The following is an 18,187-nucleotide window of genomic DNA, read 5'->3' as shown; positions in this document are numbered from 1 at the left end:
TTAGTACCATTGCTCCGATTTAAAAATATGAAGTTTTCTTCATTTCCTGAAAATGTTTGGTGTTGGTTTCTGTCCGACAGCAGAGATATATTGTTGATTGTGCTCTCTACATAGTTTTAGGCGAGCGAGTTTTAGAGTCGACACACGTAATTGAAAGCTGGCAAATGGAGAACAATGGGACTCTTGCTGATAGTACCAATTTTCTAACATAATAAGATAGTCTACTCATTGCTCAACCATCATCCTTCCAAAATAGTAGCCTGCATTCCACTTAAACAAAACCCTGTGCTGTTGCCTGCTGTAATCTGCTATAGGCCCATTTCCCATAGTTTGGTTTTATAGTTGTTTTACTGACAGATTCAATATGCAAGCGCATGCAGTTTCAATTTATGGTTTAATAACCATTTTATATTTATGAGATGGATGAATGACTCAATGGCTACATATGTGAAAAAATGAACATATACCCTTGAGCGTTTTATATTATCCTGCTCTGGTTATTCAAGTACTAGTAGTAGGCCTATAACCTCGTGCGAATATATCATTAGCTCCCACATGTTCCAACTTGTTTGGTGTGGCTTGACTTCCATGCAAACCCTCAATTTCAGAAACAAAAATGGCTTTTGCTGGAAGGGTTTGAGAAACGTGGCCCATTTTCATGTTCTGATTCTGAATGCGTTTATTGCGTTAGCATTTCTTCAGCTCAGCAGCTGCAGTGACACAAACCATAAATAAGAAGAGAAAGTGCACCCTCCGACCCCCGGCAGTGGGCACCTCCTTCGTGTGAAAGCGGAGACGGACAGAAGAAGGAGGTACGTGAGGGGGAGGGTAGGTAGAGACACGTATGACACCCCGCTCGCCGACAGTGGGACGGGCTGATGAAAAAAACAGTGCGACAGTGCTGGAAAGAGAGAAGGAGGGAGGGTGGAAGGAAGGAGTAAAGGAGCCAGAGGGAAGGGGCACAAAAAAGATGTAGTCTACAACAAGAGCCGGATCAGTTCTCACTCACAAGGAACAAAAACATTGTGTTCGTGAATGGGAGCTAGTGAGCTCAACAACAAGGCGAGTGCAATGAGAAACCAGGCAGAATTCAGCCGATGGTGGTGCTGAGCACCAACCCTCTCTGTCTACTGTCACGAGCCAAGCAGGACTCAAGCCTGACTCCAGTGTGATTTTTGTCTTAATGCTGTAGGATGAATATGCTGCTGGAGAGTTTTTGAACGTGTGTTACTTCAGATTCAACACAGTGCGTGGCGTGGGACGTGGTGGATAATCTTAGGGTTGCTCCCTGTCTACTGTTGGCTGTTTGGGCTGTGGTCCTGACTGAGAAGCAGGGCATCACCCAGATGGAGGGCACTGTCTGTATGGGAGGGTAGGAGCTACAACCAAACAAGAATGGGAGCCAAACAAATGAAATGGTAAGATCGTTCTGAATTTCAAGACACAATAGTGTCATTGTTATTGACACTTGGCATTCTGTCACATTGTCAGAGTCAGAGATGAGGCTAATTGTTGTAATCGAATCGAATGCATGGCAGGACAAAAACACAGGCTATCTATAACCCAGTGGCAAAGGCTCTATCAGTCCTATACATTATGTCAATTATTTGACAAGGAATGTGCCCGTTATAAAGGTACAATTAAGGCATTTTATACTATGGACAGATTCTGCAGTCTTTGTCCCCGTGTGTACAATAAGTGTGGGTGTGTCCCTCCCTGTAGGCTACCATTTGGAGCTACTGTGTATCTGTCTGGGCCTGCGTAGACCGCAAGCTGCTATTGCCTAGCAACATCTAACTATGGTGTTTGAGAATGATGTGATTTCAATCAGCGTAAACATCTCAGGGTTGAATGTCCTGGGTGAACATTCTAATTGAAATATATTCAATCGGCCAATCAACATACTTTATGAGTGTTAAATGTTTCAACATTCCAAAAATATTGAATGCACAAGGTTTGTGATGTTTTTAACATTACATAATTATAATGCATGCAGTGCATCCATTATGCCATGCAGACACATCATCATATTTGCAAAATATAGTAATCTGTTGCAATTAACCTATCATCTGTTGCTAATTCATGTTTAACCCTAATAGTCCATATCCGTTTCTATGTGGCATCTGTTGGCACAACAGGAACAGCTAAAATGAAAATGAAGTTTACAAAACTAGATTGTGGAAAAATGATGGGCAATTTCCTGATAGCATCATTATCTTGTGATGAAAAACATACTTGGCACAAACTGCAAAGCTCTTGGAAAACACTTATAATCACAGCAGCATCTGATAAGACTGAGTCTTGTTCTTGAGGGTACATTTAGTGGCAGGGGGAAGAAGGCTGCCTCAAACTTAATTGCTCACTTTGATGAATATAGCCAACTTAAGTTCTGAAGCTTATTTAAGTGAATTCTTCTAAATAAAATTCCCTGTTTATCAACATTTCTACATCTCATGTACAGTAGCAGCACACACTGTTACTCATCAACTCTCAACAACAACAATTATAATAAATGTGATGCACATACCAAGTAATTGTTCATAGCATCCGTAGAATCTAATTGAAATCATCTGGTTTGCTAATTTAATATAAATCTAGTTAATTTATGTATGCTGGGAGAAATTTTAAGTATGTGAATACAGTCTTGCAAGCCCTTCTTTCAGTATTCAAGGCAATTTTCGCTCAGGCTAGGGTTTTGCCCTTCTAAAGTTTACTGCCTAAGGGTCATAGTGACACATTTGATGCCTTGTATCAGTGTGTAGGTCTTACCCCTGAGACACCAAGCTGTATTGCCACAGATACAAATTGAAGAGGAAGAATTCCACATTAGAGAGCTGTATGTACTGTATAATGTCATGGGTCACAGTTCACAGATGGCTGTATCATATTTCTGGAAACACACCAGAGTGAACATGACAAGAGGCCTGAACCTCGGGGAGTTGGAAATGTGCTCAGCACACGCTAAGATCAAAATACACATACTCAGCAATAAGCTGGAAGGAAACCAGCTATTCAGAAACTACAAAAAACAGTATGCTTTGAAAGGATTGCTCAAGGGAAAATATGAAAAACTATGAACAGAAGGATTTTACTGGAAAAAGTCACAAGGTTGAATAAATTCCTGTTCTTGACAGTTTATTTTTTTCCTTCTTCTTTCTTGTAATTAGAAGAAAATAACCAAATACACATACAACTTAAGACAGACATGTACAAAGTTTTTCAAGTTTAAAAATGATCACTTGTAAACAGACATTCTTCACACAGACACACAAGTATTAGAGACAGAAGGAGATGGAAAATAGCGTGTACTTTTTTAATGTGCTGTGTTCAAAGTTCAAGTTTTCAGTTCAAGTGTTATTCAGCCCAGATGGAATTTGTGTAACTACATTGTGTTAATTAGAGAATAATTATACATGATATGCAAATGTGTTTTATTGTTGCAACTTATTTGGCAAAAACAATACAAACTCAACTTATTTGCTGTGTTTGTCCACCATCTGTTTCAGTCTCAGTTCAGCCAGCCCTGCACACTCTCCAAAAGATGAGTACATTATCACCCAGTCCACTCACACCTCTAAGGAAGCATTTGTCAACTCTCAATCTGAAGACCAAGGGGAGCCAAAGGATGATAAGACTGATATGACTGAGAAGAAATCAGACACAGGTTGGCAGCACATTAATTCACACGAATGGGTGCTGTTCTCAGCTTCTCACACTCATCCTTCCCTCTGATATACTATACAAATTCTAATCATTTTCTATAATCAATAGTCAGATGAACTACTTAGGCACTATTTTATATTTTGTTGTACTACAGTGTCATGGAAAAATTCTAAAAGCTCAGTTAAATTGACATTATTATTAATAGTATTAACTCTACTGTTGCACCTATTAAGCATCACAATAGTTCAGGCAGGCATGGCTCACTCAATCTCCCTTCATTCTCATTCACTAACAAGCTAACACATACGCCCTCAATCCTAATGGTTCATTCTAGGTGGCGGTGTAGGTGGTATGTTTAAGCAGAACGTTGTTCACTCTTCTTCCTGCGGCCTGTCGGTGATCAAACTCCTTGCGCCATCTATGTCTTCTCTAAATTAAATGTAATGTTGTGTATCTTTCTTAACTTATGCGGGTACAGGCTTTAGTTCCGACACTAGTATTGGTCCGACAGTCAACCTACCTCAAACCCTAACCTAACCATAACCGCAAGCATGGGAGCAGCCCATGTTCGAGTGCTAGTCCAACCGTTGTTCCCGCATGTCGGACTAATGGAATTACCATCGGATCCCAGTTTATGCCCCTATCTTAGGCTCTGCTCCAGGGGGGGTTAGTAATCATTCTGAGATGCTGTGTCACACTTGCGCAAATAATCTGTAGTACAATTTACAATTTAGGCATTTAGCGAGTGATTTACAGTAAGCAAGAACAACAACACATGGTAATACATCAAATACATAAAAAACTAGAAAAAGTGCCCTTCTGGGCACAGGTCTCCACCAGGAGGATATGACTGTGTGAGATGTTTGGCAGAATGTTTAGGAGTAATATAAACATGTTTGCCTTGTATGGCAATTGGATGATTTGAGGCATTTTGTTCCAATCAACCTGTTTTGCAAAAATCAACCTGTTGGTGGCGCTATAACAGGCCAATGTGAAAAGGGTGTGATATATTCCTCAGCCTAGTAAGAAAATGTGTGAAAGATTTCACGTAAATTGCATGCTGTGTTCATGATTTGAGGCTTTTGTTCCAAACGGGGCAATCTTGCAAACTGTGAAAGGCAATTATAGCCAATTAGGGTGGAATATGAAATATCGGACAGATCCGACTTGAGCACATGACCATAGAGATACTGTGTAACGATTTGTGAGATTTTTGGACAGAATCTGGAGGAGTAATATCCAAAAATGTGTTTTCCAAAAGTCGGCCTCCTGGTGGCGCTATAAAAGGCAGATGCGGAAAATGCAGGTCAAAGGTTTGTCCTTGGCCTCTAGGGAGTGTGCATGCAACGTTTCACGCAGATCGGTGCAGTTTTAGGTAACAAATGTGAAAAGCTGCCTCATGGTGGCGCTATAACAGGCCGTTCTGGAAAATGCGGGGCAGAGGTTCATCGTTGGCATCTAGGGAGTGTGTGTGCAAAGTTTGGCATCGACCGGGTTAACGGTGGCGGAGATTAGCTGGTAACGGACGGACGGAAGGACACACGGACGGACACACACACGGACGGACGGACACACACACGGACGGAGTGCAAAACATACTCTCTCACCATGCCTCTCTCACCATGCCTTCGGCCTGGTGGAGACAATAATCATCAAGAATCATAAATAAGATAAGAACTAGGGTTGTCCCGATCACTGGATCGGAAATCAGGGCCGATCACATCATTGTCAAGTGATCGGAATCGGATCGGGAGCAAAACAAACGTAATCGGGACATCCTTTATCAATATTATATCCATATCATGATATTGGATACATGGAAATTGTACTATTGTGATATGGCATAAGTGTTCTGATATAAATATCGGATCGGAAAAAATCGGTATCGGTTGATACTCAAAATCAAATGATTGGAATTGGATCGGCAGCAAAAAAAACATGATCGGGACATCCCTACTGAGAACCTAACATCCGTCTAACAGTAGAATATCTGTACAATGAAACTACGAGTATACACTATAGAGTGCTATATATACGTAAAATACTATCTAAATTACATAAGCTGAGCCTTTGCATACGCTGTCGTCGAGGCTTGGGTAGTGACGAGAGCAGAATCACATTACCAAACTGGATGCATTACCAAAATGGATGCATTATCATTATCATGAAAGTGTCTGACTCAACTACTGTTGTTTGACTTTTCAGAGGAGGTGGCCATGTGTGGTTTGTGTCCTGCCCTGGGGCATGATGGGCCGGAGGAGGAGAAGTCATGGGAGGAGCAGCTGGATGCCCACCAGGAGCAGCTGGAGAGGGAGATGCAGGAGGCCAGAAGGATGGTCTTCCGCCTACAGGTAAAGCTTGTTGTCGGCACATGTTCAAAGACCTACAATACCTTCTATACCTCAGACTGCGGCATTCAGAGGAAGCACACATACACAGTAAAATCCTCAGTGCTCACCAGTGTTCTGAAAGTGTTCGACTCTAATTGTATCTCCATTTTAGTTACAAATGGATAAACAGACACAAATAAAAGACAAATTGTTACATTTTAAAAAGTTCTGAGCAGAACAAAACAAATAAAACAAATATGTATGTATCCAGGATTGTCAGTGAGTAACTGACAGCCTGGCCACAGTGGCCAGTGTAATACATTGTGTGATACTTATTTCTACAATAACAATGATCCAATGATTTTTCAATTGAGACATTTAGCAGATACTCTTATCCAGAGGGACATGGATAGTTACAGATCGGAGTAAGTAGTATGAATCTAATCAACCAACGACAGGCTTTGTGGATGAGTAAGGAGTGGCATTTGTGCAAAAAGCCACAAATGCCAATTCCAGCAGACAAGTATGCCTTTCTGCCTTTCTCTATTTCTACCATGTTAGATTAATTGAAAACACACATCATTGTCTCTGGTGACTGATGTTGTCCTTCTAATGCGTCCTTCGAAAGAGAACAATTTATACTAAGGCCATTTGAACCAGGAGCGTTCTCGTTCCCTGTTTTCTATCTTGTTTTCTATCTTGTTGGCATTGTGTCAAAGTGTCCTTGAGCTAGCTAGATATCAAAATAACAATCTTTGCATAACATCACATCTATCTAAATATGCAACAAGTACCGATACAAATAAATATATGGAACAGTTCTGTTGAATCCCATGTGTCCCATCGCTGAACAATAACAGCCTTTTTCTCCATGCACTAGCTTTCAGGCTATGACAATGTGACTTTGTGTGTGTGTGTGTGTGCGCGCGTGTGTGACTGCTCTCAGGCTCTACTCCTCCATGGCTCTCTCCCTGAGGAGGACCAGGACAGCTCTGCAGGCTTCGGGGATAGCAGAGCCAATACTGAGCAGCAGATGGTATGTGTCCACTGGGGAATGCGGCCAACGAACAGCACTTTCTTTCCATTATTTGTGAAGTATCAGTGTAAACCCTTTGTGCTGTGATGCATGCTTTTACTGTCCTCCATTCAATAACGCCTCCAGACGAGCATGCTCGAAACGGCTTAGACTGCCGTCAGACAGGACCACTGCTTCTTTGCAAGCATTAAACAGTTTGCTATTCTAAATTTAAACATTTCTTTATTCTATCTTCATTATCCCTGCTCATCCCATTCTCTCTGAGAAGGTTCTAATCCGCAGTCGCCTGGACCAAAGCATGGAGGAAACGCTTCATCTTAAGGTACCGTTAGTAAACCTGATTAGGCTTAATGTGACATATGAGCAAAGGTTCCTGTGCTCTACTGATTATCTCTGTGTGTTCATCTGTTTGACTGCTAGAGGGAACTTCTGAGGCACAAGCAAGAGGCGCGCCACATCCAAGCCATCAAGGTAAACCTCCACAATACCACATACCCTATGAATGCACTGATTTCTCTGCTGTGCATGGATTTGGTGGTGTAATATAAATACCTTTTCTCTTTGCAACCAAACTGAGGAAGCCATTTGTGAGATTTTGTATTCCATTGTCATGTCGTCTAAGACAATATTGATATGACACATCAGTCCCTTTGATAACGTCACTTTAGTCCTAGTTTCTTCTTCTTTTTTTGACACACACACACACACACACACACACACACACACACACACACACACACACACACACACACACACACACACACACACACACACACACACACACAGCAGAGGCTTTCAAATTAGAAAATTGGCTTTTCTACCCTTGAGCAATGCACATGCCTTTAGAACTCACCTTCTCCATATAATAAAATATCGAAATAAATTAATATGGATTGATTTACATTACATATCCATCATTCTTTTTATATTTATTTTGTTTTATTTATTTATTTTAGCTGTTGTTATTGTTGCTTTTAGAGGGTCTGTGCAAATTCAAGGTGGTATTGTATGCTAGACCAGTGGTCCGGGTGGTCCGGGGGACCACCAGTGGTCCTTGAGGGGGTTAGCTAAATGACGGAGAGTTGTTAACCAAATGGACCCTTATAGATCTTTAACTCTTGAGAATGTAAAATGAAACCTTATGGATCCATTTGTTTCATTTTACACTCTCTAGAGTTAAATTATTCTTAAACATCTGCATTAAGTCTATACAATTCTATACAATTAGAGAATGTACAAAATTGTTATTTTGATCAACGCCTGTTGTCCCTCCTAAAAATCTTATCCAACGACAACAAAATATTCAACGTCTTGGGTCTCATCAAATGGAGGTGGCTCAAATGGCGAATAAATAAGTGGCAGCGGTGGCCGAACGGATTGCGAAGCGGTCTTGATACCGGAAGGTCGCCAGTTCGAATCAGCGGTCCGACACGTTAAAATTACCACCGCTGAAGTGCCCTTGAGCAAGGCATTGAACCACTACCATGAAATGTTCTATGAGCAGGGCCTGGCTGGAAACAAGTTCTTGAGCTTAGCCCAGATACCCTGGGTAAATATAGTAACTTTGCTTTGCTTTGGCCTTGATATGAAAAGGGTTGAAAACCCCTGTGCTAGACAGGCGGACAGACAGGCGGACAGACAGGCGGACAGACAGGCGGACAGACAGGTGCAGTGCCATGTAGGCAGTTGTTTACTTTGATCTCTTCTCTTTGCATTAGGATGCTCTGCAGCAGCGCATGGCGCTGCAGGAGGACACCGTCCTGCAACTGAAGCAGGAACTTCTGAGGTGCAGCATGGCCAGAGATCAGTTGGAGGGGGAGAACGTGAGAAATCATGATTCCTTCTTTTTTATTTGATTAAAGTGAAACATTTGACCATTTTGACGTGTGTGTGTGTGTGTGTGTGTGTGTGTGTGTGTGTGTGTGTGTGTGTGTGTGTGTGTGTGTGTGTGTGTGTGTGTGTGTGTGTGTGTGTGTGTGTGTGTGTGTGTGTGTGTGTGTGTGTGTGTGTGTGTGTGTGTGTGTGTGTGTGTGTGTGTGTGTGTGTGTGTGTGTGCACAATATATACATATCTTTAAGATGTTTAATTTTCTTTTATAATTCTGGTTCTGCCTCTCATTTCAGGCAGAGCTCAAGCACAAGTTGAGTGACAGGGATAAATTAATCAGTGAATATGAGGTAATTATTAATACATTATACAATTCATGCAATCAGCATATCGTCGCTGTCCGTCAGAAACCATCTAACTAAATTTTTCTGGTTTCTGATTTCCCCCCCCCCCCCCCCCCCCTTAAATCAATGCTATTGAAAACCTTTTCGTCTATGTGTTGGTTAAAAAAAAATAAACCAATTAAAAGTATTAAAGTGCTTCTGACAAAACCAGCTCCACTGGTTACATAACTGTCTGCTGAAACAGCTAACCTCTGCCCCTTTCATGCAAGTAATTGACAATATATAAAGTCAAACTTTGATGTATTGCTTTGTTTTAAATACTAGCCCTTACCCGTTGTGAGATATTGCCCCCCCATAAATATCTTTAATTGCCGTTCATTAAGAAAAATACTTTAATTCACTAATAAATTCATTATTAATTTCTAATTTGTTAAATTGGAAAAAGGGCTTCGTTAAGACCTCCATATTATTATGGTCAATGCCTGTGTGAAAAGTGGGAGCGATTGGTGCAGGCGGTGAGGAGATACGGCAGTGTTTCTGACAACAGACACACATTCAGACATTGACTGAATTATGGTATGATGATATGATATGATATGATATAAGGTTTTCTTCATTTCCTGAAAAAATGAACATTTTTTTTTGGTTTCTGCCCGACAGCAGAGATATGCTAAGAGTCAAAATATACAGAATGATGTGATTTAACTCATCGTCATCTTCATTATCAGCAACAACTGGGGAAGAAAGACAAATTACTGCAACAGCAACAAAAGTTTGATGAAGCTCCGCACAAAGCACACGAAGTCAGTCGTATACGGGTATGGCTCAATAAATGAACACCAGTCTCCTGTCATTTCAGCATGCAAAACAGCCAGTCTAAAACACAGTCATTTTGTGTGTTTTTCAGTCATTCAGAAAGGAAAACAGCAGTTACAGTAACTCAGTGGGTTCAGGTCCGCCCCCAGTGTTCCAGCATAATGTGGTATGCTCAGTACGATGTCATTTCTTGTTTTTGTTTGTTTGAGTGTGACTGAAGAAAACGGAAGAAAACCTTTCTGTAGCATGCTGCTCTTTGAAAATAGAACAGCAGTTTAACACCAGAGGTGATCTCACAGCAGCTATTTTGCTTTGACTTTTGACTTTTTTTTCTTTTTCTTTTTTTTTTTTTACTTCATACTTGCTTTTAGCTCATACTTGTGGATGGGGTACATCATAAGGCTTGCGTTTTGCCATCAGGGGGAAGAACTGCAGGTGGTGAGGGAAGCCCTGCGCAGTTTGAGGGACAGTTTCTCTGGCCATGACCCCCAGCATCATACCTTGGACACCCTAGAGCAGGGTGTGGCCAGTCTCATGGACCGCTTGCATAGTGGAGACACCCACCGCAAACAGGACAGAGGGGTACACACTACACACACACACACACACACACACACACACACACACACACACACACACACACACGTGTATGCACGGACACACACTCAAACAGACACACAGCACGCTCTCTCTTTCTCTCTCTCTCACACACACACACACACACACACACACACACACACACACACACACACACACTAGGGCATTCACTTCTAGTCATTTTTACTAGTTGACTAGTTGCCTAGTTTACTAGTCGACTAGTTGTTTAACTACCTATTATGTAAAAAAATATACATATTTGTACATTTAAAAACGGTGACTATAACTATAATCTACCTGATCTTGAGGCCTACAAAATACCCCCCCCCCCCCCCAAAAAAAAAACAACAGCTATTTTTTATATCAACTAGTCAACTAGTACCAACAAGGTCGACTAGTGGATTTACTAGTCGACTAGTTGCTTAATGCCCTAACACACACACACACACACACACACACACACACACACACACACACACACACACACACACACACACACACACACACACAGAGATATCCATGCAGATATAAAAAAGAAGTGAACAGTAATTTGAGTGGTTATTTGGTCTTGATGATTAATCCCATAAACTTGTAGGATGCATACAAGTCACCGGGGCGACGAGCTAATTCAACAGACCGGGACTCCTGGCCACCAAGCTCAAGTGAGACCGCTTGTTCTTGTTTTGTGCAGAATTTGTCATCCTCTCTGTGTCCATTACCAATTGTCTACTGTGTCTGGTTAATATAATTACATTTATGAAGGGAAGTAGTCACACACTCGTAGCCACTTTTTTATACAAGTTTTATGAAATTATTTTCATAGTGGTTATCGATCACTATTTTGATTAATCAAATTATCGAGAAGGGCGTTTAAAATATAGTATACATATAAAATCATGGGTGGAAAAAATATATATTTTAAAAATTTAAATTTAAATTTAATACATTTTGTTTCCCCCATCTTTCTACCCAATTTAGACTTTATGCCAATTAATTCCTCCCCACACACATGTCTGTGTTATCACTGATGTCGTATCCTACTGGCTAACCTGCCAGGGAGGAGCCCCCGAGGAGCCCCCACATGGAGGACGCAGAGCCCTCGCCCTACTCCTCACGCCCAACACTCACGCTAATAAGTGCCACCCCAGCCCGTAGGAGTACAGTACGTGCAATGGCCAATATCACCGTCCCTGCCAGGCTTCCTTCCCCTGAACACGGGTCAATTGTGTTCGTATAGATGCCCTACAAAGCTGGATGCACCACAGTGGATTCAAACCCACAGCCTCTGGTGGTGGCAGGGACTTTTAACACTGCGCCACCCGAGCCCCCTACTTTTTATTTATTTTTTGTCTTGTTGACCAGTTATGCCCCATTTTATTATTTGTCGTACAACAAAATAGCGAAAGTAGCAGATCTACAAGCTCACATCACTTTGCTACTGATTTAAAAAAGAAAAATATTTTATTACAGTCATTTTTATCATACTTGTATCCTCACCGTTGTCTGCGACTCTCCAAACCCTCGTGTGGGATCCTCCCCCTATTCTGTAATGTAATTACTTTGACATCTATGAAGGGTGTCAGGGGCTCTAAGGCATGGGCCATTTTTGACTTGCTGATGTGTATTTGCTTCCAGAAATAGCACACTCACGCAGTAGCCCAGGGCTGGACTCCACAGTGTCCACTAAAGTGCTGTACTTCACTGATCGTTCTCTCACACCGTTTCTGGTTAACATCCCCAAAAGGTACTAAATACTCCATTACTTATTGCATTTCCATCACACACAGGGATCCTTTATACTACAGCATGCATTTTTATTACAGTAATGTTCCCCCTAGGTTGAAGTTGTAGCAGCGGTGCGGAATATTGATCTTTCTTTTGCTTTCATTTGCCAAAGAAGTTGGTTGTCTTTGAGATGGACAGCTGTTACAGAGTGATGTGGCCTCGTGGCCTGCTTCCAGGCAAAACATGCGCAATGCTGAGGCTTCTATCTTTGTGTATGAAAGATCAATATTAAGATAGATCTTTAAATGTTTATTTCACAGATAATTCCTTGCACATCGCATCTTTTGGGAGGCGATGCAGTCAGCAGCCTAATGGAGTGTAGTTGCAGCACTCTTTTTTTGTATCCCCCCCGATCAACGTTGGTTTGCTTCAATATCCACATCTACCCATTGCCTGATGTATCTTGATTTAATATGCTGAGATGCTAAGATCTGAATATGAAGCAATATGACGTTCTGGAATTAGACATAGCCCGATCTATTGAGAGAGTATGCCTACGGCAGACTTCCATTATAGACATAGAATATTCACATAATATTCAAAAATGTATTGCCACAAGTTAACCAACCTAGGCTACAGTTGATTTGGAATGTATTTGTGGGTTCTCAGAGATAACAACAAGAACAATAGAAATGCTGAAGTAACGTGTTACAAGCGGTAGGAAGATCAAATAGTCTCTCATAAGTTGCAATAAGTCTGGACTCTGGAGTTGCATACTCTCTTGCTCTCTCTCCTCCTTAGCAGTTTGACTGCGGTGATTAAACAATCGTGTTCCAGATCTCCCTGCCTAATTCTGCTAACCTTTTGAAGAGCCAACTTGATTGTTGCTTGTCATGAAAATCCACTTTAAAATAGTGTAATCGCTTGTCATAGTGTTGAAAAATATTCCAAAGTAGTGATCACAACAACAGAGCGGAGAAGGAACGCGCGCGTTGCACACTACCGCCGCCATTGCAATGCATTAGGCCTCAATCTATCCCACTCTGTCCGATGGAAACCACGTATGTCTTAAAACTTATTAAAATGCGAATTAAACAATGAAAACATAACTCGTGTAACTCGTTATTGGTAGGGAAGCAGTCAATTAACTCGTGTAAGTCGTGTTAGAGAGGGAAAGTCTTAACAGGGCATGAAGAGTTTGTCCTGATGAAAGATCACAGGTTTGCGTTTCTCTTTGGATGCACTGAGTATGTTCATAACTTTTAATGATGATGCACATTGAATAGATTGTATTTATTTTTCATGGAAAAGCTTTGTTCCTGTTTGGGGAATGGATCCTTTTCAAATGAAAGCAGACATTTTGACAGGTAAATTAATGCAGCTGAAGGTAATCACATTAATCACGGGTGTGTTGGTGTTTAATCGTGTGACAGCATGGACAGTTCCTGTACAGTTAACATCACGTTGATAAACAGTAACACCTAAATGAAACACACCCACAATTAAAGCTACAATCAGTAGGTTTTATGCATTTCCCAATGGAGTGAGGTATTTGCCTGAACTACAATAGAGATGGCGGTGCATGTGTCCAATCCGGTGTGCCGCCTGCATCAAATAACTTTATGCATATTGTCAACCAGTAGATGTTCTAAACAGCAGGTTTAATATTAAGGAGACTATCTCCAACCACTGTAGAGGTGCTACTATATAGCATTATCATACTCTACTATATATTAATTCTAAACAACTTATATCCAAATTGTACTCACTGTTTTCTAAATTGTCTATTCCGTCAACCAACCATATCAAGACCTCATGGGAGGCTGATATTAGTGTGGAACTGTCTGATGAGATCTGGAGCGAGGGTTTGAAGAGGATTCACTTGGGCTCAGTCAATGCCAGATTGCAGCTTGTCCAGTTCAAAGTTATGCACTACTCTAGTTATACATAAATAAAATGTATCAAACTGTTTCTGTTATCTGTGACAGATGCAATTTCTCCAAGGGTAATTTGGGTCACACTTTCTGGTCTTGCCCAAGGCTTGTTTTATTCTGGCAAAAAAAAATTGCTTGGTATAGCAGAGTATACTGTTTTCATATTGAAGCTTCTCTCGCTCTGCCGTACTTCAAAAGACTCTTATGCTTGGTACACTTATTTTTAACAGTGGAAGACTTCTATCGTTCCTTGTTTCACTAGATGGTTTGTATCACTGATACATCTGGAGAGGCTGCGTTGCAACAAACAGGACAGTTTAGCAACAATATATCTGGGGCCCTATAACGGGTCATCTTGACTCTGCTGTGTGGTTTTATGATAGGTTATAGTTACAAACTAATATATAAACATACTCTACTATAGAGGTTGGTAAAAAATAAAATTTGCTACCTTCAGTTCCATTTACCATCAAATGTCTGCTGTGAAAAGGGTCCACAGACCAATTTACTAGCTGATATATTTTGTGTGTGAGTGTGTCTGTGTCTGTGCACGCATCATTGCACCTTCCCATCTCACGGAGTGTATATTTACAGGTTGGGTGAGGTGACACTGCGAGATTTCAAGGCAGCTGTGGACAGACAAGGCAGTTATAGATACCACTTCAAAGCTCTTGACCCAGAATTTGGCACAGTGAAAGAAGAGGTGAGAATTGGATTCAAATGCATAAATAAATTGTAAATGGTGCATTTACTGTATATATCGCTTTACATAAACTCAGCAACAAAAGTTCGGAAACTTAACTTTGGTCCATTATTTCTATTTCAATTGGTATTGTATTTTATATCATTTTAATCGTTGATTAGTCACCTTTACAACAAGGTATAGATTGTAAGGATTGGGCATTCCTGGAATGAGCAACACAGCTAAAGGTGTGTGTAGCACCCCCAAAATATTCGCCAAAATGGCAAATGGTTGGTATACAACCCTTGCTTTGAGTTGCTTAGTGGATTGGACAATTGCACTCTCCCACAGTAATAAGGAAAAATAACACATATTTTTAAACTTCATGAATTTTACACTCAGTATTATGGAACTCGGTAGCAGGTGGAAGATCCAAACGCAGCTGCAACAGCTTGGCACGTGCTTCTCATGCTGGTCACCAACCTAGCCACATTTTGCTGTAGGATGGCATCCCATTCCTCAACCAGGTTTTGTTGCAAGTCATCCAACGTGGTTCTGTTGGTCATTCTAGCACGTACAGCACGCTCAAGCAGATCCCACAAGTGTTCAAATGGGTTGAGGTCTGGACTCACGGCATCCTCTCCACTCCCAAATTCTGGGGCGAGCGTTGTTATCCTGGAGGATGGCGTAAGGTCCCATGGAGATTCTGAAGATGGGGATCGACACTGGCTCCAGAATATCATCCTGTCTCACTGCATTGAGATTGCCTTCAATGATGACATGTTCTGTCTTGCCTGTCTTGCCTGTGAAAGAGATACTGCCCCATACCAAGTGCTGTGGCTGCATGTGGATCTTCCACACGCTACCTACCGAGTGTAAAATGAATAAAGTGTAAAAATAGCCAATATGTGTTGTTTTTTTCCTTATTCCTGTGGGAGAGTGCAATCGTCCAATCCACTAAGCAACTCAAAGCAAGGGTGAAAACCAACCATTTGCCATTTTGGCAAATGTTTTGGAGGTGCTACCCACACGTTTAGCTGTGTTGCTCATTCCACGAACGCCCGATCCTTACAATCTATACCTCGTTGTAAAGGTGACTAATCAACGATTAAAATGATATAAATAGATATATATAAGGGATATATAAGATATATATATATATATATATATATATATAAATAAAAATACAATACCAAGTGGAGAAATAATGGACCAAAGTTAAGTTTCCAAACTTTTGTTGCAGAGTTTAGATTGTGCTTTACATTCAGTTCACCCATTCACACACCGGTCTACAAGCCACTCTACCCCTGAGCCACTGCCGCCCCTCAAATGAGATGATATTTGAAACTTAAATGGTCCATTATCCGTGCTTTACACACTGCAGTGTGTGGCTGGCTGATGTCCATGGCAGCGAATTAAGACTGCTTTAAATTAATTAATATTCTGTGTCTGTCTAGAGACCGTTGTCCATTATAGATGAATGTCTTGTTTAGGACAGTGGTTCTCAAAGAGGGATCCGGGGACCCCCAGGGGTCCTTGAGAGGGTTTCAAGGGGTCCCCAGCAAAATTTGTTAACATAGCATCAACAATCAGTTTAAACACTTTAATCCTACATTATACACACTGGCTATTTGAATTGAATTTTGCCGATCTACAAGTTCACATTGCGTCATGATGCAACACGTTGTTGCAAGTCATCCAACGTGGTTCTGTTGGTCATTCTAGCATGTACAGCACGCTCAAGCAGATCCCACAAGTGTTCAAATGGGCTGAGGTCTGGACTCACGTTAACATAGCATCAACAATCAGTTTAAACACTTTAATCCTACATTATACACACTGGCTATCTACAAGTTCACATTGCGTCATGATGCAACACGTTGTTGCATTATTATGATGCACGTTGTGTCAGTATCATGGTTAGTATGATGCCATGGTCAATACCATGGTCAACATTTTTATTAAATGTTTGGAATATTTCTGAAACATTTTAAAGGTATATTCAGTGATATCACTTAATTCAAATATCACTTATTTTTTCTTATTTTTTGGATAATCCTCCCTACTATAAAGTGTGATGACCATATAAGGAGTACCTCCCTGTCCCCAGTGAGCCCCTGGGGTAAAAAAACCCTAGTTTCGGTTTGGGCTTTGGGTGGCAAAGCCTTCATCCAATCAGGATGAGAGGGGCCTTCCTCCAATCATGATCAAGTGGGGCGGGCATTGGTGCACGTGCTGTTGGTCTATTGTACTTCCCCCACTGTAGAGCGTGTGCATGTGCACATCTTGTTACCGGGTGGACCGTGTTTTTTTCCAAATCACCCAAATCACTGAATGCTCCTTTTAACAAAAGATATTTTCGGTTGGGTGGTCGTTGACATGAAAAGGTTTGAGAAGCACTGGTCTGGACCTTTTATAGATGAAAGTGTTGCTTAGGGTTCATAAAGCTCAAGCTTCCTGTCTGCTTTGACTCCTCAGGTGTTTCAGGATGGAGCAGTCGTGCCAGGTTGGGAGGGGAAGATCGTGGCCTGGGTGGAGGAGGACCACGGGGAGAGGCGCTAAACAAGGCAGACCACAAATCACCACTACAAAACCAAAAACCTCAACCATGTCCAGGCCACACTGGATTGGGATTCCACTGAAAATTCTTATTTAACAGCAGAGAGTAGTTATTTACAATAAACAGGGACCAATGAACTGCCATTTCGATACAAAACCCATTTTATCTTTTCCAAAGTTAATGTTTACTATGAACAAAATGACTTGACATTTTGGTACTTTATCAGGGCGACACATTAGTCACTTTTTTGCAGCTTATAGGAGTGAAGTGCTTGATAGCAGCACAAGACAGTGTTATGGGAGAGCTAGCAATATGTGGTGTTAAGTGTGAGAAAAGTACTGAACAAGAGCAGTCAGTAAGTTCCTGGTAACACAATGATCCACCTTTAAGCTGTAATAAGTACTTAGTTACACTGTAAAATCCTGTGTTCATTTATCTCTGAGAGTGTACAAATGGACCCAGTGTTGAATTACGATTCAGGATTTTACTGTGGATGATGTGGAGGACCTTAAAATAAAGTGTTACTGACATTTATTCACTAGAGTTGTAGATTGCCAAACATTGATAATATTGTTCTGCATACATTTTGACATTTTAATAAACATGAAAAATTGCATGAACATTGATTCTGTTCTTCAACAATTCAATGTTGTGAATACCATAAACTCCACAG

General features: G+C 41.1%; 1 protein-coding gene across 6 annotated transcripts; it reads left to right on the top strand.

Annotated features, from left to right (window-relative positions):
* Window positions 1–847: 847 nt before the first annotated feature.
* dixdc1a (DIX domain containing 1a) lies at window positions 848–18,134 on the top strand. Of its 6 annotated transcripts, none has more exons than XR_013791127.1 (16): window positions 848–1,418; window positions 3,507–3,664; window positions 5,869–6,014; window positions 6,940–7,029; window positions 7,298–7,351; window positions 7,450–7,500; window positions 8,748–8,852; window positions 9,153–9,206; window positions 9,929–10,018; window positions 10,108–10,182; window positions 10,437–10,598; window positions 11,209–11,275; window positions 12,249–12,357; window positions 13,650–13,705; window positions 14,867–14,975; window positions 17,433–18,134. XR_013791127.1 is itself a non-coding variant. In XM_079514395.1 (16 exons), exons 2-16 carry the CDS (start codon window positions 1,396–1,398, stop codon window positions 17,514–17,516), a joined length of 1,377 nt encoding a protein of 458 aa, XP_079370521.1. In that variant the 5' UTR covers window positions 851–1,062; window positions 1,193–1,395; the 3' UTR covers window positions 17,517–18,134. The 6 variants fall into 6 exon arrangements, 4 of the variants coding, with proteins under 4 accessions (XP_079370522.1, XP_079370523.1, XP_079370521.1 ...); XM_079514395.1 differs by lacking the exon at window positions 13,650–13,705 and having other exon boundaries at window positions 851–1,062; window positions 1,193–1,418; XM_079514396.1 differs by lacking the exon at window positions 13,650–13,705 and having other exon boundaries at window positions 849–1,418; window positions 9,929–10,003.
* The last annotated feature ends 53 nt before the right edge of the window (window positions 18,135–18,187 follow it).

Source organism: Electrona antarctica (assembly GCF_951216825.1).
Source record: "Electrona antarctica genome assembly, chromosome: 11".
NCBI classification, from domain to species: Eukaryota; Metazoa; Chordata; class Actinopteri; order Myctophiformes; family Myctophidae; genus Electrona; species Electrona antarctica.
This window is presented reverse-complemented; position numbering and strand designations above follow the sequence as displayed.